We start from the raw sequence: 27,933 nt of genomic DNA on the forward strand, positions 1-27,933 counted from the left end.
TATTTATCTGATAGCATGTTAGTTTAATTACAAATGTTTTAATTTATAACACATAATCACAATTGCCAAATAAAACCATCTTTTACCAACTAATAAATTCAAAGAATAAGGATAAAACAAGAAATTTTATCAAGTTTATAAAATTACACAATTTCACGAAAGTACATCAAATTATTTTCGCCAGTTTACGTGAAAATCACCCTTTTCTTTAATTATAAAAGGGGCATTTGAGTCTAATTATATATAATCCAAAAATTGAGTATCTACAGTATATAAAAAAAACAGAAAACTTCATCCGATATTATCTTATAGCTGACTCTACTTTAGAAAGACAAGTATACCAGTTCACAATGATAGTAAGAAACAAAAATCAATTTAAAAAAAAAAGGTAAATGAAATTATTTGTAGCAGAAAATCAAAGGATACAAAGATGGTCAAGATACGAACCTCAAAGTCTTTTTCCTTCCCATTTAATGAATCTTATTTTTGTTTTAACCTATAGTTTTGGATGTTTTTCTTTAAGTTTTGTTTGAGAATCACGAACCAATAAGTTCTAAATGGATATACACATGACTATTTCAAACTCGGTATAATATATATTGGAAGTAATATTAAAACTTCAAAGGGCCAAACTTCAAAAGACTAAAACTAAAGAAAGGAGAAGTTATTCCTTTAAACGTTCATCATTTCCGCGGCTAAGGGGAACAGATACGTTCCTTGAAATTGTTGCCATGCAACTTTTGCTTTAACAGTGCTAGAGAGATCTTTACTCCTGACGCGCACGAGAGCATATTATACACCCATGAACCTAGCTCCATCAAGCTATATGTGTGTGTCTATTTATATCTACAAATATATATCTATATATTATATATATATATTTATGTATATGTACAACTTAGTGTTATATATATATATATATATTTAAATATATACTGGGGGTATTTTTACCAATCATAGCTAGAGATCAACCAAGTTGAGGTTGATCAATAATGTGAAAATCATGCATGCTCGAAATATAACGAGATGATAACAATATATCCCTCTGCTTTAGTTGTCTTATGTATACGTCAATCTATATATTATATATATGCATCCCCTCTATATTAATAGAGAAGCACTCTCCTGAAAAAGCTGATGTGTCGTCGCCAGAGAGCTCAAGACACATTTAGCAAAAAAACCCTTAAACTTTCTACTTAATTACATTAACATGGTATTATATTAAAAAAATAATTAACTGAATAATAATTAGATATGTCATCAATTCTCACACAAATTTAAATATCACATATTAAAACTAATTAAATAATTACATACTATATTAAGTCAAAATTTTACACTACAAGAAAACACGTCGTTTGCGATGGACAAATCTATCGCGAATCCCTCGCAAATCGACAAAAGCGAGAAATTTGCGAGGAAAGTCCGTTCCTCGCAAATCGCGTCTCGCAAATCGGTCAACGTTGCAATTCCCTCGCAACTTTTGCGAGGAAACGTTGTCCCTCGCAAATTCCACGCATTTTTGCGAGGAACTACTATTCTAGCAAAATCCTAGCAATTCTGGATCTAGTAAATCCCTCGCAAATTTGCGAGGCTTTTGCAATTAAAATTTCCGTTGCAAATTTCGGTGCAAATTGTAAAAAAAATAGAATTTTCATTTTGGTAATTAAATTAAACCTGTAATTAAAATTAAACCTGGAATTATAATTAAACTTTATACTTAAGCAAATTAAAAGTACTAAGTTTACAATAACAAAACATAATAACCGATAATGTTCTAAATATGAGAGGATAAAGAGTACTAAGTTTACAAAACAAGTTCATCATTGTTTACTGTCCGGTGGTTCCATCTCCGGTGGTTCCATCTCCGGTGGCAGGTCTGGCCGGTGAATCTTCTCGGCGAAATCTAGCAGCAAACTCTGGATCTTTAGATGCAAGATAATCAAAGTATGCATCATAACTATGCATCTTCTCTGAATTTTCTTGCATATTTTATGCATTGGCCTGTAATTGAGTTGCCTGAGTTTCAAGAACAGCTTCGGCAGCAGCAAGCTTCGCAGCTAGAACAAGTGGATCTTCAGAAGGAGGAGGCGGTTGAACAATATGAGCTGAAGATGCTTCTGCTTGCATGTTACCAACACCATATATCCGGTTCTTTTTCTTTAGAGCAACCTGCGAACAAAACATATAGACACCATAAGTGTTTACACAAACACAAACATTAACATAAACAATGAAGCATGTTTTACCTCGGCATAAATTTGGTTCTTCACAATTAGTGATAACCCACCAGAAGCACTACTCTCCATGTTATCCGCTGATATTAGGGAAGACTCAGCTTCAGCTATCTTTGACGACACTTCATTGAACACCTTCTCAGACAGTCCATCAACAAACGACCCATCAGGTTTCCTATGAGTATCTTCTAGTACTCGCAGGAAATCAGGTAGTGGCTCACCAGTACTCTCAGATTAAAAACAGAGAAATCAAACAACTATATTACTATATTGTATATATGATATGATTAATGAACTTGTGTTAAACATAGATACATACAAGCTTTCGTGCTCGGGCTTTAAAAGAGGTCTGACCAGAACGGTGCTTATGTATTCCGGTGCCATCAGGATCACTATAGCGAGCATTATGGCTGTTGGTACTCTTTGCTTCTGATTTTGGTTCACACCAAAAGTTGACCAAGCCATCCCATACAGTAGGATCAAGCCACCGCGGCATTGCGTCATTACCTTTCTTCCTCCACTTACCCTTCCACCGAGACACTTGATACTCATCCGGGTCTTCAACTTCTTTTCAAACTCAGCTCTAACTCTTCCATTGATGGACGCATCCCAATTGTATGTTTGCTTGTAAAGACATAAAATGAATCAGAAACAGAATCAGAACCAAATTCAAATTTAAACACAACAACAATTTGTAACTTACCGCGAAAGTTTCCCAATCGAAACCCTAATCCCAATCGAATCGAATTAAAACCCCTAAAATCGAATCGAAACCCTAATTGAAACCCTAATTGAAACCCTAATCGAATCGAAAACCTAATCGGAAAACCCTAAATCGAAACTCTAATCGGAAAATCCTAAATCGAAACCCAAAAATTGAAATAAAAACCCTAAATCGACAAACCCTAAATCGAAACCCATCTAAAAAACAACAGAAGAAGAGAGAGGAGGAGGAGATTAGTCGGAGAAGGGATGAGAGGAGGAGTAGCATAACCTGAGAAAGGATGGGAGGAGGAGTAGACACCGGAGAAGAGATGAGAGGAGGAGTAGACACCGGAGAAGAGATGAGAGGAGGAGTAGACAACCGGAGAAGGGATGAGATGAGGAGTAGACAACCGGAGAAGACAACCGGAGAAGAATGAAATCGGAAGAAGAAGAGAAGTTTTTAGGGTTTGTCGGCTGCGGGTGATGGTTTGAGCTTCGCTCAAACTAGGTTTTTTACTTATATAAGAAATTAATGGCGTCGCAATTCCTACGCAAAATTTGCGAGGGATTTACTAGAGTCCCTCGCAAAAGCATCGCAAACAATAATTAATATAAATTTTCTTATTTACAGTTTTTTGCGACCAAATTGCGAGGGACTCTTGCAAATCCCTCGCAAAGTAAGTCTTAAAGGTCTAGGTTCAACGGTTTAGGGTTGTTATTTGCGAGGGAATTGCTATGTATTGAGACCTTTGCAATGGATTTGCGACTGATTTGCTAAAGCCATAGCAAATCGGTCGCAAATTTGTCGCAAACCTTGAATATCTAATTTGCAAAAACCATCAAAATAATTGTAACAAATTAGTCAAATTAACTTTCAAGTATATTATAAGGTCCAATGGTGTCATCATACTCTTTTCTATCATCAAACTTTCCAAAATTGTCCAATTTTGCATCTTACTCTAAACATGATGATGTTCTACACTATATCACATATATGTTCAATACATTGAGACAAATATTTGCCAAATTTTCCAATTCTCTAACAATTGTGTTGCACTGCTATCTTTGATTAACAATTTTGGATTCATCCTTTTTAATCATTAATAGTAATGTAATAAGTTTTTAGGGTTTAGGGTTTAGGGTTAAGGGTTTAAAGTTTTTTTTAATAGGGAATTGCTATGTTTTGGGTCTTTTGCAATGGATTTGCGACGAATTTGCTATGGCTCTAGCAAATCAGTCGCAAATTTGTCGCAAACCTTGAATATCTAATTTGTAAAAACCATCAAAATAATGTTAAAAGTTACTAAATTCACCTTATGAACACATTCAAATGTATTTCAGAATAATTCTATTAAGTTTTGTAATAGCAAATTTGCTATGGCTTTCGCAAATTACTCGCAATTCCATAGCAAATTTGCTATGGAGGTTGTTCTCGCAAAATCGTCGCAATATTGCGAGGGATTTGCGAGGAAAGGGACCTTCCCAGCGAATTTGTCGTAAATGCGTCGCAAATGAGCAGCGGATTTGCGACGAAGTTGTTCCTCGCAAATTTGCGAGGGATTTGCTACGGTTTTTTATTTCCTATTAAATCCCTCGCAAATCTATCGCAAATTTACAAGAGCTGTACTCCGTCGCAATGTGTCCTCGCAAAAGGCTTGTTTTCTTGTAGTGTTACTAAAATTTACTTACAAATATACAAGTCAAAGTTATATTATTTTTAAGAAATCAATAAAAAAATATTGATTTCTTAAAATCAATATAAGTAAAATATTCTAAAAAAGCTATAAAAACATATAAAGTTAGTAAAAATAAAGAACATATAACTTATTAAACATATAACTTATTAACAAAATCATTTAAAAATTGTTATTTTTTATGTTAATTATCATAATAATTTAAATAACAAGCTTTCAATAGTTATCATAATTAATTATAAAAAGAAATATAATACCCTTGAATTATCTCCAACTCATTAAAGAAAACTTAATTCCCAATAAATATAGATTTATATATATTCATAAATAAATATAAAAATGACAACAAATTAGGGGATATCATGATGTATGATTATTTATATATATCTAAGTATGTAAACTAATTAATCTCAACATTTAGTGTGGTTATTCATTAAAAGTAGAAATATTGATAACCAAATAGGAATATACGTTTTAATTGTACATTAATCTATGTGCTATTAAAAAGGAATGAGACAATAACCCTTATCATTATAAATAAACTTAGTACCCAAAAAAAATCATAATATTTAAAATGAGTGATTATTAGATTATGAATAATTGTTATAGTTCCTCGATTAACTATAAATATAAAAATTTGATTTTTAAAGCACACAAAAATATATATTTCTATAAATTGTAACATTTTATAACTATTTTCTTTACCACGTTCACATAATTCACGGGTGAAATGTATTCTTACACGAATACGATGATTTTTGAAATTTCATTAATTTGTTCATAATGGTTTTTTTGGTAATAATCTGTTATTTATAAAAATATTAACAAACCGGCTAACTCAAAAGATTTAAATAGCCTAATCACAAATATTAAATCAATAAATTAGATTATCTTCAAAAAATTTAGTTTAGAATCCGATTGTTACTAACATATAATAAAATTAATTAATTAAACTACCGAGTAATTTAGTAAATGTTGTTATAGTTATATAAGAAACATGCAAAATTATTATGATTACAAAATAAAACATAAGAGATATGAATTTGATTTTTAAACCACACAAAAGGCATGTTGCAATAAATTGTAACATTTTATCAATATTTTCTCTTACACATTTAAAGATTTCACGGGTGAAACATATTTTTTACACGAAAAAACACAGCTATAAATAAATAAATAAATAAAAAACTTTAGTTACATATTATGTTTGACACAAAAAAATATTGGTTTTAGAATAATAATTTTAATTGTAATAATTTTCTTTAAATCGATTTATTCCGCACTATGTGCGGGTTGTTATCTCGTATACCTTTAACGAAGAATCTATAAGCATATACGAGCTGGGGTCCCAAAAAGGTCTAAGAATCCTTTTATTGTTTTGAGTTTATTTGTGAAATTTAGTGAGATATTCATTTTGTCTCATATTCATAGCATGAGTACTCCACCCATTAGTCATAAACAATATAGTAAGTCCAAAAAAATAATACTTATATAGTAGGCCATTTTGATATCTCTGGTTTACGTATATATTCCACACCAGCATTTACAAAGCAAGAGTTGTATAAGAGACTATTGTTTTTTACTTTGATTTATACGCCGGTATACATCTGTCAAGTATTTGAAAAAGACAAAAAATGGTATTGAATAATTTGGCTATGTATTAGCTTTTGTGAAGCAGAAGCAAAAATGAAAACGGCTGATGTCGAAAGCCTTTAACCTTGTTGTTTTCTTTTCTTTTTTGTTTAAAATAGTGGGGACTAAAATGATAGATAAATTTAGTTTCTTTTAGGAAAAACGTAGTTTACCGAGAAACACAACGTTAAAGGAAATGCACTAAAGCTGAAGCAAATGAGAAAGTAAAAACCAATTAAAACCCTAGTTTAACTTCAAAATATGTTCCCGGTTGTTAAAGGAAGGGCCTTTTGCTTTGTCGATATAAATATATGAGGAGAGTACAACATCACCTTCATATGCTATAACACCAAATCCCTCATCTCTTATATTACTCACTTACTCTCATCCTGATCAGGTAAGCATAACACTTATAAAGATATGTACGGATAGATATTTGGTTCTGTCTAATTTATATACTTTTTTTATGGGTCCGTACGTAGAAGAAGATGAATAGGCCGGGAGATTGGAACTGCAGATCGTGTAGCCACCTCAACTTCCAGAGAAGAGATTCATGCCAACGTTGCAGAGAGCCTAGACTGGGTGGAATAAGTACCGACTTACTCAGCGGTTTTGGTAGCCGCCCAGTCAATAACTCCTTCGGTTTCAACACCGGACCGGACGTGAGACCGGGTGATTGGTACTGCAACCTTGGGAATTGTGGGACGCACAATTTTGCCAATAGGTCTAGTTGTTTCAAGTGCGGTGCCGCCAAAGATGAGTTTTCAAGCTCAAGTGCCGCTGCAACAACGGGGTTTATAGACATGAATATTGGTCCAAGACGTGGGGGCCCTTTTGGTTTTGGCAGCAGCAGTGGCGGTGGGGGCACTGGCACAGGCCGTTCTCCTTGGAAATCTGGAGATTGGATTTGCCCAAGGTAATTTTTATATGTGTTCATGGGTTTACTTCATCACGTAATAGTAACTCATGCATGCACTTACGTACGTAAGCTAAAACGACCATTTATATAATATATATATATATATATATATATGTGTGTGTGTGTAGTATTAGTATATGTATAAGCATATTGTAGAAACTAATTTGGTTTGTATATATAGGTCAGGCTGCAACGAACATAACTTCGCAAGCAGGTCAGAGTGCTTTAGGTGTAACGCACCAAAGGAACCTGCCACCGAACCACCCTATTAGGCTCATCATCTTCAAGTAAATTGATTTCATTTTGCAACAATAGTTCTAAATTTCTAATTAATCACAAGACTCAACATATATATACATAAATTTGGACTGTACGAGTTCTTAACATTTAGTACTCTATAATGTATAGTATTTATATGCTAGTGAATTGATAAATAGACTAACAACAGACAGTAACGTCTTTTTTTTTTAAAGATTCATCAGAAAGCAGTAAAGGAGAGAAAACTGATGAAAGCATTGGAGCACGATCTTAGATACCGGCCCGGCGACCCTTTATGTCGTGATGATTTTTTATTTGCTTTCCTTAGATTTGACTCCTCTCATATCTCGTAGCACCCTCTTGTGATCTGGTTATTTTAGAATAAGCAATGCGAGTTTTTCGGAAGTGTTTAGTTCTAATGTTGATCGGTTTACTAGCTAGTACGTACGTACGTTTGTTTTAATCTATTCTTACTTTTGTTAAACTTGTTGCATTATGAATTTATGATTCTACAACCACGATTCTCCCATAGTTTGAAGCACTTGATCGACTTGTTGATCGTACTCAACACTGAGAAGTGATGTTTATGTGGCTCAAAATCAAATCAAGTGCATGCAAGTCTTATTACGCAATAATTTTTATCATCTAAGTTAAACCAAACATAAAATCTAGTAAGTGTTTGAAATGGATAGATGCATGGACCACAACGTAACCTTTTGTTCAGTCCAATGCCACAAAAAAGGGGGTGAATAATAATTGAATTTTAAAATTTAAAAGGTGGATCAAGATTAAGCCTCCACAGTTAATAGTTATACATTCTTAATTATAATGTGGCTTACTTAGGATAGTTACCACCAATCGAAAGAAAAATTCTCCGAGCACTCTTCTAAAATGAGAATAGATAGCCAGTTATCAGAAAATTATAATGTTAATGTTATCCTTAATTAATTGAAATGAAAAGCCATGAATAAATCAAAGGATAAGTAGTTCATACCTTAACTCTTAAATAGCAGTATAAGCATGTCATAATAGATTATCAAAGGATATAGATGTACACCACTAAACGTGAAAGAACAATTATGATAAACCCATTTGGTACACTTCAATTTTTTTATTTGTATATATATGGATTTATATTTTTCATGAAACACTAAAAGAATGTGCCAGTTAATTTTACTAACTGATAAATTCAATTTTCAAAAATAAATATTTATTTGGTTATTCAAAGCGCCAAAAAAGAAGAAGAATTTGTACCGCAATTTTCATGTTTACCATTCAACTTTTATTCTAGTTATTTTTACACTCCCTTGTTACATATATCTATTTCGCACTAACTACATTTACTCCGCTTGATATGTTTTGATCTATTTCCTTTTTTTTTATCGTTCTACTGTCATGATTTGGACTCTAAATAAGCAAGCATACACATACATTTCCTCTCATACACTTTGCACTTTGCATAGGATTCCCCCATTCAATGAACTCATAGAGGTGTGTAGTTAAGATTATCATCAACGGGTCAAAAAAAGAAGACAACCAGTCTTTAATGTCTGCTACTATAATCCATTGCTTAGCTTTTATTTTTATTTTTGCGTTAAAGGGTTGCACTAATTGCCTTTTACTAAAGAATCTTTCGTTTTTTTCCCCCACTTTTAAGTTCATTCATCATTTTATTCTTCTTTGGTTTTAGTGAAGTGAAAGTACGTCTTAGGTATTATCACATGCATCATGGTGAACGTCGTCTTCCCCACTTTGAATTTCAAAACCATCAATAATTAGATTCGATTTAGATATACTCCCTCCGTATCATAAATGATGATTTTCTAGTATTTTTTTTGTATCACAAAGAATGATTTTTTTGTATACTTTTATTAATTAATGCCAAGAAATTGTAAATTACAAGAAACATTAAAGGATAATTCTTAGATTCACCCGTAGGAGTGAACCTCTCTTATTCACCCCCTCTTGATTAAGGAAACAAATTATTAATTAAAGAAACAAAATATGTTTATAATTCAATTTTATTTATAAACATTATATTATAGTTTTTAATTATAACATCTAAATCTAAATTACATTTTAATAAACCCAAACCAAGATATAATTTTGTTTAATTGTGTAATTTAAACTCTAACCATTCTTTTATAAACCCAAATTGAAATACAATTTTGTTTAATTATAAAATCTAAACCCTAACCACTCTTTTATAAACTCAAACCGGCATATAATTTTCTTTAATTATAAAATCTAAACCCTAACCACTATTTTATAAACCCAAACCGACATATAAATTTCTTTGATTGTAAAATCTAAACCCTAAACCCTAACCACTCTTTTGTAAACCCAAACCGACATATAATTTTGTTTAATTATAAAGTTTAAACTCTAAACACTAACCACTCATTTGTAAACCCAAACCGACATATAATTTCGTTTAATTGTAAAATCTAAACCAAATCACTATTTTGTAAACCCAAACCGACATAATTTCCTTATTAAAAAATCTACAGAATTTGTTTCCTAAATTTATTTTGTCTTTTTATTTTAATTTTGATTTATTTTATAAACATGATATGACATGGCGTTTTGTTGTATTTTGATTGATTAATTAATAGGGGGTGAATAAAAGAGGTTCACTCCTAAGGGTAAACCCAAGAATTTTTCAACATTAAATGAGAATTTAAAAGTTTGATAAAATACTATTGGTTAATAATTATAAAATATCTTATTATAAATAAATAATATATTTATTGCTAAACATTAAATGTTTTTCTTAATTCATGTAAAAATCCTAAAACATCATCTATTGTGATACAAAAGGAGTATATACTAGTATTTATCACCATTCACAAATTACAATGCATTAAGAATACATTTCCATCTTATCAATATAGTAGTATTACATAATTCCTAAATCTTATCGTAAATTAAAACACAGTTTTATTATAACTAACATATATAGTCATGTTCATCTAACTGATAGCTATTGCTGTCAAACTAAGTCATTATATATCATGTATTTACAAGGTCAGGAATCAGAATAAATGTGTGCATCTTATATATATATATATATATATATATATATATATATATATATATATATATATATATATATATAGCTTTAATCATATACTCCATCCGTTTCATAATATAGGATATTTGGAGAAATATTTTTGTTTCATAATATAAGATGTTACAATTTTTCTATGCAACTTTTAGATTAATTTTATATTTTATATTACGTAGTCTTGTTTGTGATTGATTAAACTTTTTAAAAGCAATTATTTCTTAATATGCATGTTTTATCTAAAACATCCTATATTTTGAAACGGAGGGAGTACTTCATAAACACATACGGGTATATAAAATCTAAACTCTTATATATAGATATACTGTTTCTTTTAATGAGAGCAAATGAGAGAGACCAATCTAAGTAAAGTACACATCACTTGTTAAATAAACAAAAATTATTACTGTTAAAGTCAATTCTTATAACAAAAGCAATAGCAAAGATAACTTTTTATCAATTTCAAAACACCCTTAGAAAAAATAATAAATTCTTAAATACTGGGGAAATTGCAGTAACTTTTAAAAAAGTTTGAAAATTTCTCTTTAACCCACATAAAAAGAGCAAAGCATGTTCATCTTTCTATAAGGCCTTTTTTTTTTCTTTGCCCTTCTTTCTTTTGTTTTGTTGCACCCTTCCACATTCTTCTTAATAATTTCTATCTTTATGCAAAGCAAGCATTGAACATGGATGGAACATGTATTTTGTCAATATATTTGATGAACACTCACTTTTCTTTGAAGGGTATGGGTAGTATATATATATCTACTGGAAAAAAAAATGAAATCTCCACACGAGTTCTTTAATTTTTTTCACCTAAACACAATAGTATATGGATTTTTGAACATAGATAATGACACGTCAATAATTCTAGCATAAATTACCAAACCTCCACATAAATTTGTTATCGAACAATTGTTTAACGTTTGTAGTTAAATTTCATATAAAAGGATTGAAACATTATCATTTATCAAATACTACATTTTCTTACAAATAGATAAATGAAGAAGAAAGAAGAAGAAAAATCTGAAGGAGGGACAAGATAGATCACATATTGTTAATTTAGAATGCATATAAATCATTACAAATAATTTGCTACGAGAATAACATAAATGATCAAAAGATTTATTTTAGGAGTACATGACCAGAGTTCAAAGTCTCGTAGAGCGATTTGAAGTAGCAAAAATAACCGGTTTTTTCACTTAATTAGATTAGTTTGATTTCGGTATAAAATTTATGTTATATTTAATTATTTATATATACATACTCATAGTAACTAAGATTATAGGAAATACAAATTGGACTGAAATTACTGACCTCATTCATATTCATGTAAAAGTCTTTATATTTTATGTAACAATAAATTACAAAAAAAAAAAAGCGTACGCAAATTTGTTGGGGACCAAAATAATGATTCTATTTAGGTCTGAGCATAATATCCGAATCTAAAAAAACCGATCCGAATCTGAGCTTTAAATTTAGAATCCGTTAGGATATTTCTAAATTTTCGGATCCAAAAATCTGAATCCAAACCTGATCCGAACCAAAATTCGAATGAATATACTAACATGCCCAAAATATAAATACATAGTAATAATATTTTCGTAATACTTATAAGTTGTAATAACTTAGGTGTCTCGAAGTTTAAATTTTTGGATATTTTAAATATTTTCATGTATTACAACTATTTTTGAATATATTTAGATAAAAATTAAGCATAATTTTTAGATACTTTGGTTCATTTCAAGTAGTTTGAACAGATTTAGACACAAAATTTTAGATTTTTGAGTATTTTGGATAACCGAATCCGAATTCGAAAGATCCGATCTGAATCTGAAATTTGAAAATATCTGAACAGATTTTAGAGTTATAAATCTGAAAAATCGGATCAGATGCGAAAATCCGAACGGCTACGGCTAATTCTATTGGTTATAAATTAGTTTGATAATTTAACAAAAAGAGGCCTTTTATATCATCGGCCCATTAATGATCCAACCGCCATTACCAAGCTCTTTGCTTCCAACTCCATCTCTTTATCACGCAGCTTCACTTGTCAGTTGATCTCTTCTCCCCAAATCGCTTCACTTCTTTGGACGACACAGATGCTCTATTGCATTACAAGTTTTAGTTTCTTAAAGAGATCATACTTTGTGGAGTAGCTACGACCCCTATTTTGGTCATGTTTTCATTTCTCAAGAGTTGCATGCAAACTGTTCGATAAAATTCCCAAAAGGGGATTTGATGTCTGACTATTAGCTCGTTGCTGTTTCACTTAGCTGATTTTTCAAATGTGGGTTAATGGGCAACATCACGTAAGAAGGAACCTGAACTCTGGAATTTTTTTCAGAGCAAATCCGAGTCGCTTCTTCCGTTCAGTTCAAGTTTTGTATCATTCTTCAGTTGATGGTTCCTATAACGACGCATTGCCCTGTGAATGGTACGAAACGAAACTCCCAGTTTTGAAAAAACTGAACCGTGCATTGAGAGACTTTGATTTAGTCGATGGGAAGCTCGAGGACATCAATGGTGTCATCATCTATGATGATTGTATCAGAAAGAAAATGCACGCTTTCAAGTCTCTGGCTAGGATCTTCATTGGCTCTCCTTCAATTCAGCTGAAGCTCAGAGAAAAGGGACGATTCAAGTTCCCATTTTTTGGTACTGAAAGTGAAAGAGAGCCATTGGTTGTGAATTCATTGACTAAAGTTAGCAACTTTCTTTCTTAACATCTCGGCGCAACAACGGAAGGTAGTGAGATGCACCGTGTGCTCACAGGTCACACAGTACCGTATATGGAGAGGTGCTCTTGAAGATGTTCTGAATAGTCTCAAAGAAGAAGTTGATTGGTTAGTTGAACATAGGGAGATGAGGAGTCAAGGTAGAAAATTGGGTCAGCAAGTGATATTGTCATGCCTCAGATACTTGTCTGAATCATCGGTTTCGTTTGAAGCAGAGAAATCAACTTCATGGATGCGACCTGTGCCAGCTAGATACGCAAAGGCAAATGCTTCTGCCAAATGGGAAGATGTTCTTGACATGGTGAATGATCTGAGAAGGTATCTTGAACATGATGAAGAAATTACAGTACTTTACCATTTGGAGAAGCTCGTATCGATGAAAGAAGGTCTTTTACAGATCAAAGATGTGTTTTTGGACAACACTATTGGATTCAGAGAGGTTAGACATCAAGAGCACCTTGTGCACAGAAAGCTCTCAAAGATGTTGGGCAATCCGTCGCCGTGTTTGTTTGCTCTCGTCATGTATTTCCTCTACGGAAGTGTGCGTGACATCGAAGTTGATCTCTGTGGAGGGTTTTACAAGGAGAAGAGTGAGTTCTTGTGCTTAAGCATGGGGAGGATCTTGACTTCAGCGGATGAGAAAATGTTGGAGAGAGGGATGAAGCAGTTAGATAGGGCACTAGGGCTGTTTGGGTTTGTGTGGGAAACAGCAGGAATGAAAGAGACTCTTAACCTGCAAGGCCATTTGTGGTGCCTTGGAGCTGAAGAAAGGTCCATCACATATCGTGGGAAAACGTTCTTCGTGCATGACCTTAGTCTATGAATTTTTTGTGAGGAACAAAACAACAACCTGCACATTTGTTCCTTGTAAACTTTGCTCTGTGTTCACATAAACCTTTGATGTTTGTTATTGTGTAATCTAAGTTTAGATCCATAGAGGCATAGTTGAAAGAGAAAGGATATATATAAACTTAATTGATTGATACAAAGAGTTTGATAAAAATCTGCAGCATGGTTTCATTGCTTTAAAAGGAAGCAAGAGATTTAGCAATAAAACCCCACACAGCTAACAACATCAAAGTTATATAATATTACAACGGTCAACCTGATGAAAAGTACCAAAGACCATAGCTTTAGCGACAGCCACTCCATCATCTTCTTCTGATGTTGCTGCTTCATTTTCTTTGGATAAACTGTCCGCGAATTGGTTATAAGCGCGCACTATTTAGCAGGCAATGGAGGTTGCTCGAGGAGTTACCAGAACAGCCGTCTTTCCTGTTACCGGCTTCATACTTGCTGCGTTCTCTAGCCTTTCCCAATCTTGTTTCCTTTTTTCCGCTGCAGAACATTGCTTTGCTTCGTCCTCCTTAAAGCGGGAGTGGCAAGACATGAACAGAGCCTCGTCCATTTCACAGAACATTTTTCTTACGTTTAAGGTTAAGTTTAGTACGGATTGGTTCCAGTGGTCTTGAGCATTCTTTTCTAAGGCAGTGAACATGATTGGTAAGATGGCTTGCCGGTTGTGTCCAATCAAGTTCACAATTTGATCATTGTTCCACAAGAATAAAGCTCTTTCAGAAACCTGAAACACACAAGAAGCCCCAATTGGTTTCAACTTTACAAGGTTGTATTTATGCTCTTGAAAATCAAACCATACACAAGAACTATGAATTGATATATGTAACAGCGTTCCTCCGAAATTCTTCCTTAGTGGATAAAAATGTCTCTTAAGAAATAGGAATGTACCTGAAAGTGGGAACTGGTTACACAACAAGCAATCCGCAAGAAGAGAGGGACCATAATCTTTTGGAATTCCATCACACTCATTGCTTCTAAAATCTCTTCGACCTCCCCAAGAAACATGACTTCCTTTTGGCTGTTTGTGATAGGCCAGAACTTCAACAAACCCTTTATCACAACACTACCCAATTTAGGCTCCTTATCTATGAACTGAGTGATGCAGTAAGATAGCTGCTGGAAGTAGTTCCCAACAGATTTAGGCTTGTGCAATGGTATCAACACTCTCCACAAGAAGATCTTGTGCTCTTCTTTCAAAGGCAAAGCAAACCCGCTCACTATACTCCCAAAAATCTCCAAAAGCTCAGCTATACCGCTATGCTTCTCAGTCTCAAACACAAACCGGTAGAATATATTGCTCATGGACTTGCGTACAAAGGGCCTGTGAACCATGAATTTACCATACACACGATGCAGAATCGTCTTCAAACACTCCCGTTCTCTCGGATCCTCGGAATCAAACAAGTCAAGCAACCTCACAATGAAAGCATGATCTAGATACTTCTTTGCCAACTTAGCATCAAGACAAGGTGAAGTGATAAACTTAAGCAGCAAATCATAGACGATTTGCAAATGAGGCCAAGCAGGGTCGAACATTGGCTCATCATCATCGTTCTCGCCGCCACCACCGCCGCCACTAGACCGGTAATTAGGAGGGAAAACCCTAAAGAGATTCACAGCACACATTCTACACATGGCGAGAATAGCTGGCTCAGTAAACTTAACAGAACCTGAAGCAACAAAATCAAGAAGCTCCAACAAGGTCTGCCTTTTCACATCTTTCTCAATAGAGTTTTTACCAGGGTCGGAGAAATCAAATGTCACACAGCATAAACTAACTTTACTCACAAAGAGATTCAATTTCTCCGAGGTTGGTACATCCTTGAACGGTACCAAAGGCTCAATCCCAGCAACAACACTAGCTGGGAACACAGCAGATGACATACGTTTCCCTGAGTTAGATCGAACCGGACCAGAACCAACACCACTACCAGCTCCGGATCTCTGAACCGGAGAAGGAACCTGACCGGAACTCGAACGATTCAGCTCTCCTCCACCAGACTCAGATTTTGAAGACTTCCGAGGAAGCTTACTCAGAAACTGCTTAAACATTATCTTTCCCCCAAAAATAAATTGACAATTTTGGGGAAATCAAAAACACATATCGTTCAAAAACTTGAGCCCTAAATCCTCCTCCTGAGACGAACACGGCGGATCTGATGACATAGAAAAAAAAGAGAGAAACGTGAAATGTGGTTTTAGATCCGAAGAAGCAAAAAAGGTTGAGACTTTAATAACAACAACCCAATACTTGGAAAACCCTAATCATTACCTGCTTTTTTTTCTCCCTTTCAAAATCTTATTCTCATGATTCCAGTTTTATCACCACGAACAACAAACCATTCCCTAAAGAGAGATAAAAAAAAAAACTGAATCTGGAAGAGAAAGAAGAAGAAGAAAAAAAACAGAGGTGTATTTGAGAAACTTATGAAGATGATTCGTTTCGTTACGGTGTCATCTTCTTCTACGATTTGCTGAGAAAAAGAGAGAACAAAAAAAAAATGATTAATAATTTTCTCGGCAATTTGCAGGAAAAATTTTACTTTCCTAATTTTAATTTTTTTTTTTTTTCCCTTTTTCTTCGAAAAGACAGCGTCTTTTGTTTCTGTTTTATTTTTTTCGGATAATTTAAAAACAAATCTGAATTTTTAAAAACAAAAAAAAAACATCTCGCATGCAAATTATTAACGTCCGTTTAGATGAGACGTTGACACGTAAATCCAACCGTTGGATTTTACTGAGCGAGGAATCCTAAGCACGCTACGGCCCATTATTACACTAAATGGGCCTATTATACATGGCCTTACATGTTTCGTCGTCTTTAGAATTTTCTTTTTTTCTTTCTGTCACTGAAACAGCTGAAAGTACGAACTCTCATCCGTCTCCATCCCCAAAATCCAGAAGCTTTTTAGGGTTTCCATTTCCATTCGCATCTTAAATCTGCTCCGATTCATTCTAATTAAACCGTTGTTTTATCTTTTTTTTTTATCAGGTAAAACTTCTATGCTCGCCGTGTTTAACTTGATTGTGTTCTTGTTTTACCTTTATGTGATCGTTGCTTGTGAGGCTCTAATTGTTAGAGCTTTAATCAATTGCTAAAGTTTCTCTCTTTGTGTTGGCTTTGTTGCCTTGTGTAGACAGACTCGTGAGAACTCTATGATGGTCTGTGAGGAAAACGTTGGGAATGAATCTCTTGTTCTGATAAAACAAGGAGCCGAAGCTGTAAGTGTATCATATGGTTGAATCAAAAGTATATACGTTTTGGGTGTGGAAAGGCTAAGTCTTTTGAGTTTTATCTTTAGAGGGTGTTTGAGTGTACGTTTGCCGGAAGAAAATCCATAGTGAAAGAACGATTCTCGAAGAAGTACAGACACCCGATTTTGGATGCAAAACTCACACTTAGGCGCTTGAATGCGGTTGGTTTTGTTCTACATCACCCTTATTATTCCTGTTTCATTTGTTTATATCATGAGAGAACAGAAGAATTCAACTACTATGTTGTTGAATATAGGAGGCTAGGTGTATGACAAAGGCAAGAAAGCTTGGGGTTTGTACACCAGTACTCTATGCCGTGGATACTGTGCTTCACTCCTTGACACTTGAGTACATTGAGGGCGACTCTGTTAAGGACATTTTCCTTGACTTTGGAGCCAATGGGATTGTTGAGGAACGGTTAGATGATGTTGCTACTCAGATTGGGGCTGCCATTGCGAAGCTCCATGATGGTGGCTTGGCTCACGGTGATTTGACCACATCAAATATGCTAGTCAGAAGTGGAACGAATCAGCTCGTAAGTATTTTGATATGTTCCCTTGATTAGTTACGTACGTATGATTCGTGACAATGGATGGATATGTCTTCCCTCAGGTACTAATCGATTTTGGCTTGAGTGTCACATCGACCTTACCTGAAGACAAAGCTGTTGATTTATATGTACTTGAAAGAGCCTAACTCTCAATGCACTCTTCATGCGGGAATGTGGTAAGAGTGATGCATATCATCATTGTTCACTACTATTGATGGGTCTGTTGTTGTTGTCTCATATTAGTGTATTTTGTTGTTAACTGTAGATGGATCGTATACCGACAGCGTACAGGAAGTCGTCGAAGCAATGGTCAGCCACGTTTAACAAGCTTGCACAAGGTTTTATTAAACCCTCTTCCATGCCCCCCCCCCTCTCTTAAAACTAGATATTTTTTCAAACCTGTAAGCAAGGTCTTCTTTTGGTTATGTAGTAAGGCAACGAGGGAGAAAGAGGACTATGATTGGATGAGCCAAGATATTTATTGATCATGTTGATGCATATGGTTTATTGATTGGTACTGAAGCTAGTGAAGGTGATGTTGTTGTTGAAGAACAGAAGGGACCATTGAATGTGAATGTCACAAAAGAGTGTCATGAGGCTGCACTAAGATCAGATCCAAAGTCTCCCTATGTGTGGGTTAGAAAATGGTTTGAGAATGCCAGCCAATGTTTGGTCACAACAGCTGAGGAAGAAGGAAGAATAAAAACAGAGTTGGATTTGAGAAACTTATGATAATGATTCGTTTCGTTACGGTGTCTTCTTCTTCATTGTTTTTTTTTTTTCGATTTGCTGAGAAAGAAAGAAAGAAACAAAGGATGATAATTTTCTTGGCAATTTTCAGGAAATTTTTTAGTACTTTCCTAATTTTTATTTTTTTTTTCCCTTGTTCTTCGAAAAGACAGCGTCTGTTGTTTCTGTTTTTTTTTAATAATTCAAACAAAAATCGAATTTTTTCCCGATAATTCAAAAAGATTATCGGAATTTTAAAACAAAAAAAAAACACCTCGCATGCAAATATTAGCGTCCGTTCGATGTGACGTTGACACGTAAATCCAACTGCTGGATTTTTGCTGAGAGAGGAAAATCCTAAGTACCCGATAAGGCCCATTGTTATACATATGGGTATATTATATTAAAAGCCCATTTACCATTTTGGCCTTACATGTGTCGTCGTCTCTAGAAGAAACTCTTCTTTTTTTTTCTTTTTGTTGCTGTCACCACCGAAACAGCTGAAAAAAAAATTAGTACAAGCTCTCCTTATCCGTCTCCATCCCCAAATCCAGAAGCTTTAGGGTTTCCATTTCGTATCTTAATCTGCTCCGATTGATTCGAATTGAACCTGTGTTTTATCTTTTCTTATCAGGTAAATTTCTAAGCTCGCCGTGTTTAGTTTTTGCGAGCTCCGAATTCGATTCGATTGAGCCTATGTTTGTTTCTTCTTCTTCTTTTGATTTTGGTTGATGATCATACTGTGTAGTTGAGGTGACGAATCGGTTTCGATAATTGAGTGTTCTTAGGGTGATCAGATTATTTGATAAGATTGATTGTTTCACTCTTTATGTGATCGTTGCTTTCATTTGAATTGTTTTTAGTATTCAGAGAATTTGTAGTTTTCGTGTTTGATTTTTTCTAAAGGGAACCCATATTTTGTAGTTTTGTTTGTCTTACAGCTATTGAAGTGAATGTTGAATTCAGCTGTGGTTGATCATGTCCAGTAATATGGGAACAGAACCTATCTCTGCCCATCTAGAGACATTGAAAACGGATTTAGATACTTTTGGAGAAACGATTTTGATGGAGATGGGATCAAATGAGCATCCTTCTGTTCAGCATATCTCAGTTTCAGACATGGAACAGGAGCCTGCAGTTTCCACAAGCAGCAACCTTGACTTTCCGAAAGAGGAAACATCTGTCTCTGGTCCTTTGTCATTCCAATTTGATCCAGAGAATGTCTCTTTTCAGTCCTCTTTGTTGGTTGACTCTCAGTCTTTGATGCCTCAGTTACAACCTCCTGTTGCACATCCATATTCTGGAGATAGGTCATTGCAGCTGCTAGGGAAGCGGAAATCACCGGCAGAGACTACTCTCGGTGGTTCTGCTTCCGAGAAGTTAGATTCACCAATCAAGCGAGTAGAGCCAGTGCATCACAGACCTTGGCTAGAACAATTTTATTCATCAAGTATTCAGCTGGGTCATATGCCATCATCCGTTACTCTTTCTCCCAAGACGGAACATTCACCAACGCCTACCAAGAAAGCAAGGCAAATGAAACCCGCTCCCGGAAAATCTGGGAAGCAAGTGATGAACAAGAAACAATCAGGCCTGTCGCTAGGGTCAATGAAAACACAGAATGATGGTAACGAGTCTCTGAGGTCTAAAATGAAGGAATCATTAGCAGCTGCCTTGGCTTTGGTTCACCAGCATGAAGAGTCTCCGAAAGAGGAAAAGACTTCAGAAACTGAAGAAGCTACTAATGTTCCAGTAGCTGAAAGTAGTGATCCTGCCTCAGCCTGTGTTACTGGCGTTCCAGTAGTTGAGGGGATCATACCGGCATCATCCACAAGGGATGAAATTTCTGGGCTTAACGGCAACAATGGAAGAATCTTGTCGCAAGAGACTTCCAATGACACAAAGATGAATTATGTTAATCAATCTGATGTACAGAAAACTCAATTTGACGAGGTTTTCCCATGTGATGATGTTCGTTTTAGTGATAGTATTTTATCCGGCGATGAACTTTTACGGGGAAATGGACTCTCATGGGTTTTGGAACCTGTTTCAGATTTTTGGGAGAATGGAACTGTTAGAGGAAAATCGTTGGAGGATCCAGACCTCCTGGCATCTAAGATTGAGTTGGAACTTTTTAAACTATTTGGAGGTGTGAACAAGAAGTACAAAGAGAAGGGAAGGTCTCTCTTATTCAATTTGAAGGATAAGAACAATCCTGAGTTAAGAGAAAGTGTCATGTCCGGAAAAATCTCTCCTGAGAGATTGTGTTCTATGACAGCTGAGGAACTTGCTTCTAAGGAGCTTTCTCAGTGGCGACAAGCAAAAGCAGAAGAGTTGGCTGAGATGGTTGTCCTAAGGGATGCAGACATCGATGTCAGAAATCTGGTGAGGAAAACTCATAAGGGTGAGTTCCAGGTAGAAATTGATCCTGTTGACAGTGGGACAGTGGATGTCTCTGCTGAGATTACCTCACATAGTAAACCTCGAGCCAAAGCGAAATCTGTGAATTCATCTACCAAATCCACTCTAAAGAAAAATGGCTCGAATGATAAGAACTCAAAATCTAACCAAGAAACATCATCCGGTATAACTCTACCCTCAGCGGAGGAGCCTGATCCAATGCAAGGTCTGTCGATGGATGATGAGATGAAGGATGTGGGTTTTCTTGCACCAATTGTATCACTTGATGAATTCATGGAATCCCTGAACTCAGAACCTCCATTTGGCAGTCCACATGAGAATCCTCCTTTAAAGGAAGAGCATGCATCTGAGAAGAGTGACTCAGAAGTTGGGTCACATTTAAAATCACCTTCACAATCTCCAAAGGAAGCCAAGGAGAGTGTTTCTTCTAAAACAGAACTCGAAAAGACTAACGTAATGTCCCCAAAACTGGATACCGGTGTCAAACTCGATGCTGATGTCTCTAAACCTGAAAATACACATTTGGTTGATAGCATTAAAGAAGACCGCATATGGGATGGTATTCTGCAGCTTAGTGCCGCTTCAGTTGTCTCAGTCACTGGATTTTTCAAGAGGCAAGTCTCGATTACTTTTTAACTTTTTTCTCTTGTTTGCTATTTGGATTGGAACATAGTTAAATGAATCAAACCATGATAGAAATGGGATTTTAGTACCAAAGATAAGAATGAAGATAAGTTTAGACTTAATTAGGAAACAGAAACTAAGTTTAGACTTAAGTAGGAAACAGCTCACAAAAGAGCACTTGTAGGATTAAATCACACTCTGATACTTGTTATATTTGTTGAACAAAAAATGGAAGGAGAAAAGGATCATCAACATAAATGTTATCATTGAATTGAAACATTATCGCTGACTGGATTTACTCGTGCAGTGGTGAAAAAGCAAAGACAAGCGAGTGGCCAACACTGGTGGAGGTAAAGGGTAGAGTGAGACTCAGTGCGTTTGGGAAGTTTGTACAAGAGCTTCCGTTGTCTCGAAGCCGTGTCTTAATGGTATACAAAGTTTATTACTTGCATCATCCTTGTAGTAGCATTTGCATATTAACTTCACTCTCTCTTCTTTGTTACTACTGCTAATACGAGCAACAATAGATCCACAAAATCTCATCTCAATATTGCTAGTCGTTTCTTAATGCAGAGAGACACAATCATAGGCTTCCCATTAGCTAAAACATGGAACCCAAAAAAAGCAAAAAGCTCACGGTTGATCTGCATCTGTGAAACAGGACCGGGACAGTAAAGAGCCCTGATTGACCAGAGAATCAACTGTGGATTGAATCTGAAATTTTTTGTATAAAATCATTAAATTTTGTATGCCAGATTAGTTTTAGATGTATTGTTAAACTTAGGTAGTAGGATATAGAATCATCAAATTGTTACCAAGAATCTCTTACAGAGAGAAAGTAACAAGACCACCACAAAACGCCAGAAGAACATAGTCAATAAACGAATTGCAGATCATGTCCCAAAATAGATTCTCTCGAGAAATATTTCTGTCTTAGAGAGGAAAAAGTTTCTTCTTATATCATTTTTTGGTAATCAGTGTAAAATAATTAAGTTGGTACATTAAATTTGCAGGTAATGAACGTGGTGTGTAAGGATGGTATCTCTCAGAGCCAACGTGACAGCCTTTTTGAGGTACTATTAATTTTAATATACTAGTCATATTCCTTCTTTTACTGCATAAACACTTTAAAAGTTTTGCTTTAAAAAGTCTTTGCCTTTTGTCCTTTTATTCAGGTTGCTAAGTCGTACGTTGCTGACCAAAGAGTTGGTTACGCAGAACCAACCTCTGGCGTTGAGCTTTACCTATGTCCGGCACGTGGAGAGACCCTGGATTTGCTGAGCAAAATCATCTCCAAGGACCATCTTGATGAGGTCAAGTGTTCAGACGATATCGGGTTGATCGGCGTTGTTGTGTGGAGGCGTGCAGTTGTCGCGTCTCCTGGCTCACGCCATAAGCCCGGGTTCAAACGTCAGCATTCAGGCACTAAGAGGTCTGTGTTGGCTCCAGAAAACAAAAAGTCTAGTAGTAGTGTGAATATTACGAATCATCCTGTTGTAAAGGTTGCATCCATTGGGAATCGTGGTTTGGTTGGTTGTGATGCTAATGACGAAGAAGACGTGCCACCTGGATTTGGCCCTGTAGGTGTGAAAGACGACGATGATTTGCCAGAATTTAACTTCAGTTCCTCTACTGGACCGGTTGCTTCTTCTCCCCAGCCACCACTTCAGTCTAGATCCATGGATCAAGTAAGGGAGCTCATTCTCAAGTATGGGAATTCAGCTGGTAGTGGTAGTAAACAACCATGGAATGGTCCTGATGATGACGATGACGACGATATTCCTGAATGGCAACCGCAAGTCTCAGGCCACCAAATTCAATTACCACCACCACCTCCTCCTCCTGACTTGAGTCCTCAATTTCATAGCAGAACCATGGCCCGACCGCCGGCACAACGGCCTGGTGGATGGAGGGCCAATCAAAACGCACCTAGGCAACAACAGTACAGTGCACGCAGAAACAGAGGATTTTGATCTTTGTGAATGCGTTTGTGTAAATTAGTTAGGTGTATCGACTTCTCCATCATCAGTTTTTTTATATTTCTGTAGTGTTTAATAGAGTTGTAAACCTTTTGAATAATGGAGTATAAAAGTTTGAATTCAACACAACCAAAGATTTTGTACAGATTATTTTATGACACATCTCAGTTTCTTATTCAACCAGCTAAGACACCCTTGAGTGCAGATTTCTGCTCTGTTGTCAATCTTGCGGGAAACTGAACATCGAATTTGATCTTGAGATCGCCTTTGTTTCTTGGTTCTTTAGCTATTGGCATCCCTTCTCCAGGAACAACAAGCTCATACCCTGGACTGACGATTTCCGGGACACTAACGGGTAGATTCCTCCCATCGAGCGTGTTGATATTCACATTTGTTCCTCCTATAGCTTCTGCGAGCGTCACTCTCCGGCTTGTCATGAGATCATTCCCGTCTCTCTTGAACAAATCGTGCGGTTTCTCGTCGATAACAAACACCAAATCAGCTGGTAATTGGTTCACTTGCTCGTTTCCTTTGTCAGGAAACTTGATCTTTGTCCCTTTCTTCCATCCCGGTTTCACAACAATCGTCAGTATCTCTGTCTCTTGTGCCTGTCTCCTGCACCATCCCAAAGAAACAACACTAATGAACTAACATTTCTTGAAAACGTAAGAGAGAAACCTAACTCTAATAATAGTAACAAACCCGTTAGCGTCAACGATGGATCTAGAAATCTTCATTTTCCTAGTTGATCCAGAATACAACTCTTCAAGACTACAAAGCAATTTGCTCTCAACGGGTGGAGGTTTCTTAGGCGCAGGAGTGCCTTCACTGTAAGTTCTGAATATATTATTTTCGCTACCGTTGTTTCCTCCACCAAATCCACCAAACATTCCTCCACCTCCATCTGATTGAAACCTCGTCGACCTTCCAGGACCACCGGCTGATCCAAAACCAAATGGACTACTTCCAAAGAACTCTGCAAATATATCTTCTGCATTCCTCGGGTTAAAACCTCCTGCTCTTGCATTGTTTCCCGTGCTCCCGGGAGGCGGCATATCGCTTAACCCTTCTTCTCCATATTGATCATATACCGCTCGTTTCTGCGGATCACTTAGAACCTGAAAACGTGGGACGTTTTGATAAGCACAATGCAGCAACATTGCCTTTAGGAAAAATCTGCTTATAGAGGAGATACATTTTTGCTTATAACCCAAGACAACTCTACTCTCATTCATATATATAAGTCTAGATTATTATTAGCCAAAGAAATGGATCTAATTAAAGAGATGAAGGAAATAAAGACTTGCCTCATAAGCCTCAGAGATCTGTTTGAACTTGGCTTCAGCTTCGGTTTTGGTGTTAGGGTTTTTGTCAGGATGCCATTTCATAGCCAATCTTCTGTAGGATTTCTTTAGATCATCCTCTGTTGCGTTCCTATTCACTTTCAATATGTTGTAATAATCCAAACCCATCTTTTTTTATTAAAAAGAACACTAAATCTTCTTCCTCTAACCAAACAAACTCAGAAGAAAAGAATCAGATCTTTCAATAAATCACCAAATGTATATATATGATGGAGAGTCGTCGTTGTGCATCTAAATCTAATGAAGATTAAAGTTGAAGAAGCTTTTTGTTGTTCTGTAGAAAGAGGAAAAAACATAAAAAAAAAAAATCACCGACTTGGGGGTAGGGGAACTTATTATTATTTTTTATTTTGTTTTTTTTTTGGTTCTTTCTATTGAAACGGATTTGATTTTTGATGGCCAGGAAAAAAAAACAGATTGATGTTTAATTGCTCTAAAATCATATATGACAGCTTTTTCAGGTTCTTTTAAGTTTTAACACACAGAAATTTACGGAATCTATTTTCCTCATTTCTTCTTTTTTTGTTGAATACAAGGACGTGATTAGATGATTTCCTAATTATAGTAACCAGAGAAGGACATAGGGCCGCAAAAGTAGCTTCACATAGCTAGGGGTTTAATAGTAGTTCCAAATTGTGTGTTTTTGTTTAACTTGCTCTACCAATTTTGTATATCAACATGACAATAGTAGTAATAATAACAAAGATTTCGATTTGACTAGCACATAATTAACGGATGTTTAAGTCATTATTAGCATTTAAACAAGGGATGTACCATTAGTAACATATCACTGATTCGATATTAATGGCCAAAAGAGCAGAACGTTGATTCGAAGCTTTTTCTTAAAACCACAGAAAAAAACAAATCCCAATTCTCAAACTGAGGAAACTATACATTGTACTCTCTTTTCCCCCAGAAACAAAGTGGGGAGAAATATAGAAAGAGATCTCCTAAGAATATCATCATCCATTTGCAAGAAACTTCACATTTTTAAGGACTCATCAAATCAGGAGGAGGATACACGAGCGTTGTGGATACCCGAGGACGACGCACTCGCTTCATTCTTTAGTTTCGAAGCTGTCGAGGTTGAAGGCTCGGTGATGGTTTCAGGTACATCGCCAATGTCCAATGTGTCAGGGAGGTACTCCTGAGCTTCAGTACTGTAAATCTGTCATTTACAAAAGCTCTGGTTTTGTTAGAAATTATAAACTTAAAAAACCAACAAAATCTAATGAAGAAAGAGTTAAGAAATGAATAACCTCGAGCTGGTTTAGCATTTCGATAGTTGCATCAAGATCACAGTTGTTAGCCAAGTACACATCATTGATAGACTCATGTGAGAGACCAGAGAAAGTGACTAAAAGGAACTCAATATCCATGTCCATCTCCAAATCCTCATCCTTCATCTGCTGATTGTAAACCATGTCAGAAGCTTTCTTAGGCAAGGAGGACACTTGAGGACTCGGATAACTTCCCCCCATTCCTTGGACTCCATAACCTTGAGCTACATGATGAGGTTGCTGCTGCACTTGATGATGATGGTATGCAGACGGCTTAGCAGCACCACCACCACCAACCAAAGAACCTTCTCTTTTGGAGAGTGGTACATAAGATGCAGCGTATGGATTCAACGTAGATGATCCTCCTGACTTCATTGCTAGAGCAATTATTCAACAAACGAAAGAAACGAATCAAATCAATCTACACTAGCAATTAAATTTTCCTAATTGGCAAAAATCGATTCCAGTCCAATCCAAATCAATAAGAAACATGACCTAATCTATGAATCATGATGCCATAAAACAACTCGCTGATAATACAATCAACTAATCTTAAGACTCTTCGCGACGACGGCCACGATACAGATCAAAATCAAACTACGCAAACGAACAACGGAACCCTAAGGCATCGATTCTTAGGGCTTTTCACACACACACATGGTTGAATCAGGAATCTAAACAAGGAACAAAAACGAAATGAAACGAAACGACGAGAGAGAGAGAGAGAGAGATCACACACGATTCGCGATATCAAATCAACATAGATCGAAGAAAAAAAAAAAAAAAAAAAAGGGATTCGGATATGATCGAAAGAAACGGATTCACAAGAAACAGGAAAACACGGCGAGATCATTGCGATCACGTCAAGGATTCGCCGTAGAAGACCTAAAGAGAGAAATCGAACTTACCTGAGAAGAAGAAGATCGTTGAAGAAGACGAGAGATTTGTAGAAGGAGAGATCTAAGAAACGCTAAAAAGGTGGGGGGGGGGGGAGAAGAAGAAGAGAGAAAACGACTTCTTTTGATCTTTTCTCTCAATCAATAATGAACTTTTTTTTATATATTAATGAAGCGCACACACAAGGAAGAAAGAAGCGTTTACTTGAAGGTCCGCATCATTCTTGGGTCTCTGTTTGGCAACGTGCTTTTTTATCTTATTCTTGACCTGGTTTATTCTGTGTCCTTATTTTGGGAAAACAAAAAAACAAAAAAATCCTTCATGTGCTGCTGACATGTCTGTTATAAATTGGTTTAACAGAATCAAAAAGGATTTTTTTTTTTAATAAAACGCCTCAAAGTATCTATGTTTTTTCTTTTTTTTTTTGGAAATTTTTACTACACGTTCCACGCAATCAACTGTATGATCCCCTTATATAATAATAAAATGGAAGTACATAACTTTTTTTAAACTATATAATTTTTATAAGTTAGTTACAAAATAGGTTACAGATTAAATATAGGTTGGTTACAAAAAAATTATAGATTAATTGGTCAATCTATGAACTACATAAATAGAGTAAAGAATATCCCAAAAAAATATTTTATATTAACATTTTTGAAGTAAATTTTGTATTATACCTTTCAGATGTTGTTTCCTAAATATTTTACATAACATTCCAACTAA

The 27,933-nt window shown here is 35.5% G+C and overlaps 6 protein-coding genes and 1 pseudogene across 19 annotated transcripts; 4 read left to right on the forward strand and 3 right to left on the reverse strand.

The window, feature by feature from the left end:
• Window positions 1–6,380: 6,380 nt before the first annotated feature.
• On the forward strand, window positions 6,381–7,960 carry LOC104706872 (RNA-binding protein involved in heterochromatin assembly dri1-like). Of its 2 annotated transcripts, none has more exons than XM_010423103.3 (4): window positions 6,381–6,665; window positions 6,751–7,184; window positions 7,369–7,474; window positions 7,661–7,960. In XM_010423103.3, the coding sequence occupies exons 2-3, from the start codon at window positions 6,757–6,759 to the stop codon at window positions 7,457–7,459; spliced, it is 519 nt and encodes a 172-aa protein (XP_010421405.1). In that variant the 5' UTR covers window positions 6,381–6,665; window positions 6,751–6,756; the 3' UTR covers window positions 7,460–7,474; window positions 7,661–7,960. The 2 variants fall into 2 exon arrangements, with proteins under 2 accessions (XP_010421405.1, XP_087316565.1); XM_087460439.1 differs by having other exon boundaries at window positions 6,532–6,665; window positions 6,754–7,184.
• Window positions 7,961–12,666: 4,706 nt separating this feature from the next.
• LOC104706873 (uncharacterized) lies at window positions 12,667–14,253 on the forward strand (annotated as a pseudogene).
• On the reverse strand, window positions 14,196–16,775 carry LOC104706874 (serine/threonine protein phosphatase 2A 57 kDa regulatory subunit B' kappa isoform). The gene is made up of 3 exons (XM_010423105.3): window positions 16,381–16,775; window positions 14,997–16,264; window positions 14,196–14,832 (listed from the first exon to the last, which is right to left on the reverse strand). The coding sequence occupies exons 2-3, from the start codon at window positions 16,158–16,160 to the stop codon at window positions 14,476–14,478; spliced, it is 1,521 nt and encodes a 506-aa protein (XP_010421407.1). The 5' UTR covers window positions 16,161–16,264; window positions 16,381–16,775; the 3' UTR covers window positions 14,196–14,475.
• Window positions 16,776–16,907: 132 nt separating this feature from the next.
• Window positions 16,908–18,810, forward strand: LOC104706876 (uncharacterized). Of its 2 annotated transcripts, none has more exons than XM_019228954.2 (7): window positions 16,908–17,100; window positions 17,246–17,330; window positions 17,411–17,524; window positions 17,620–17,898; window positions 17,976–18,089; window positions 18,179–18,251; window positions 18,344–18,810. In XM_019228954.2, the coding sequence occupies exons 2-5, from the start codon at window positions 17,265–17,267 to the stop codon at window positions 18,057–18,059; spliced, it is 543 nt and encodes a 180-aa protein (XP_019084499.1). In that variant the 5' UTR covers window positions 16,908–17,100; window positions 17,246–17,264; the 3' UTR covers window positions 18,060–18,089; window positions 18,179–18,251; window positions 18,344–18,810. The 2 variants fall into 2 exon arrangements, with proteins under 2 accessions (XP_019084499.1, XP_087316785.1); XM_087460659.1 differs by having other exon boundaries at window positions 16,932–17,100; window positions 17,250–17,330.
• A 249-nt stretch (window positions 18,811–19,059) lies between these two features.
• LOC147939844 (uncharacterized) lies at window positions 19,060–23,795 on the forward strand. 11 transcript variants are annotated; one of them, XR_015564584.1, is made up of 5 exons: window positions 19,060–19,276; window positions 19,584–21,677; window positions 21,995–22,115; window positions 22,261–22,760; window positions 22,863–23,795. XR_015564584.1 is itself a non-coding variant. In XM_087463228.1 (5 exons), the coding sequence occupies exons 2-5, from the start codon at window positions 19,621–19,623 to the stop codon at window positions 23,658–23,660; spliced, it is 3,036 nt and encodes a 1,011-aa protein (XP_087319354.1). In that variant the 5' UTR covers window positions 19,080–19,276; window positions 19,584–19,620; the 3' UTR covers window positions 23,661–23,795. The 11 variants fall into 11 exon arrangements, 4 of the variants coding, with proteins under 4 accessions (XP_087319354.1, XP_087319355.1, XP_087319357.1 ...); XR_015564590.1 differs by having other exon boundaries at window positions 19,074–19,276; window positions 19,567–21,677; window positions 22,349–22,760; XR_015564586.1 differs by having other exon boundaries at window positions 19,074–19,276; window positions 22,837–23,795.
• On the reverse strand, window positions 23,743–25,471 carry LOC104774683 (uncharacterized). Of its 2 annotated transcripts, none has more exons than XM_087463232.1 (3): window positions 24,974–25,471; window positions 24,369–24,784; window positions 23,743–24,281 (listed from the first exon to the last, which is right to left on the reverse strand). In XM_087463232.1, exons 1-3 carry the CDS (start codon window positions 25,136–25,138, stop codon window positions 23,843–23,845), a joined length of 1,020 nt encoding a protein of 339 aa, XP_087319358.1. In that variant the 5' UTR covers window positions 25,139–25,471; the 3' UTR covers window positions 23,743–23,842. The 2 variants fall into 2 exon arrangements, with proteins under 2 accessions (XP_087319358.1, XP_087319359.1); XM_087463233.1 differs by having other exon boundaries at window positions 24,369–24,861; window positions 24,946–25,384.
• Window positions 25,472–25,854: 383 nt separating this feature from the next.
• LOC147939845 (polyadenylate-binding protein-interacting protein 6-like) lies at window positions 25,855–27,519 on the reverse strand. The gene is made up of 3 exons (XM_087463234.1): window positions 27,219–27,519; window positions 26,290–26,687; window positions 25,855–26,198 (listed from the first exon to the last, which is right to left on the reverse strand). Exons 2-3 carry the CDS (start codon window positions 26,683–26,685, stop codon window positions 26,037–26,039), a joined length of 558 nt encoding a protein of 185 aa, XP_087319360.1. The 5' UTR covers window positions 26,686–26,687; window positions 27,219–27,519; the 3' UTR covers window positions 25,855–26,036.
• Window positions 27,520–27,933: the final 414 nt, after the last annotated feature.

The sequence above is a fragment of the Camelina sativa genome, chromosome 8 (assembly GCF_030686135.1).
Source record: "Camelina sativa cultivar CO46 ecotype springtype chromosome 8, ASM3068613v1".
Classification (NCBI taxonomy): Eukaryota; Viridiplantae; Streptophyta; class Magnoliopsida; order Brassicales; family Brassicaceae; genus Camelina; species Camelina sativa.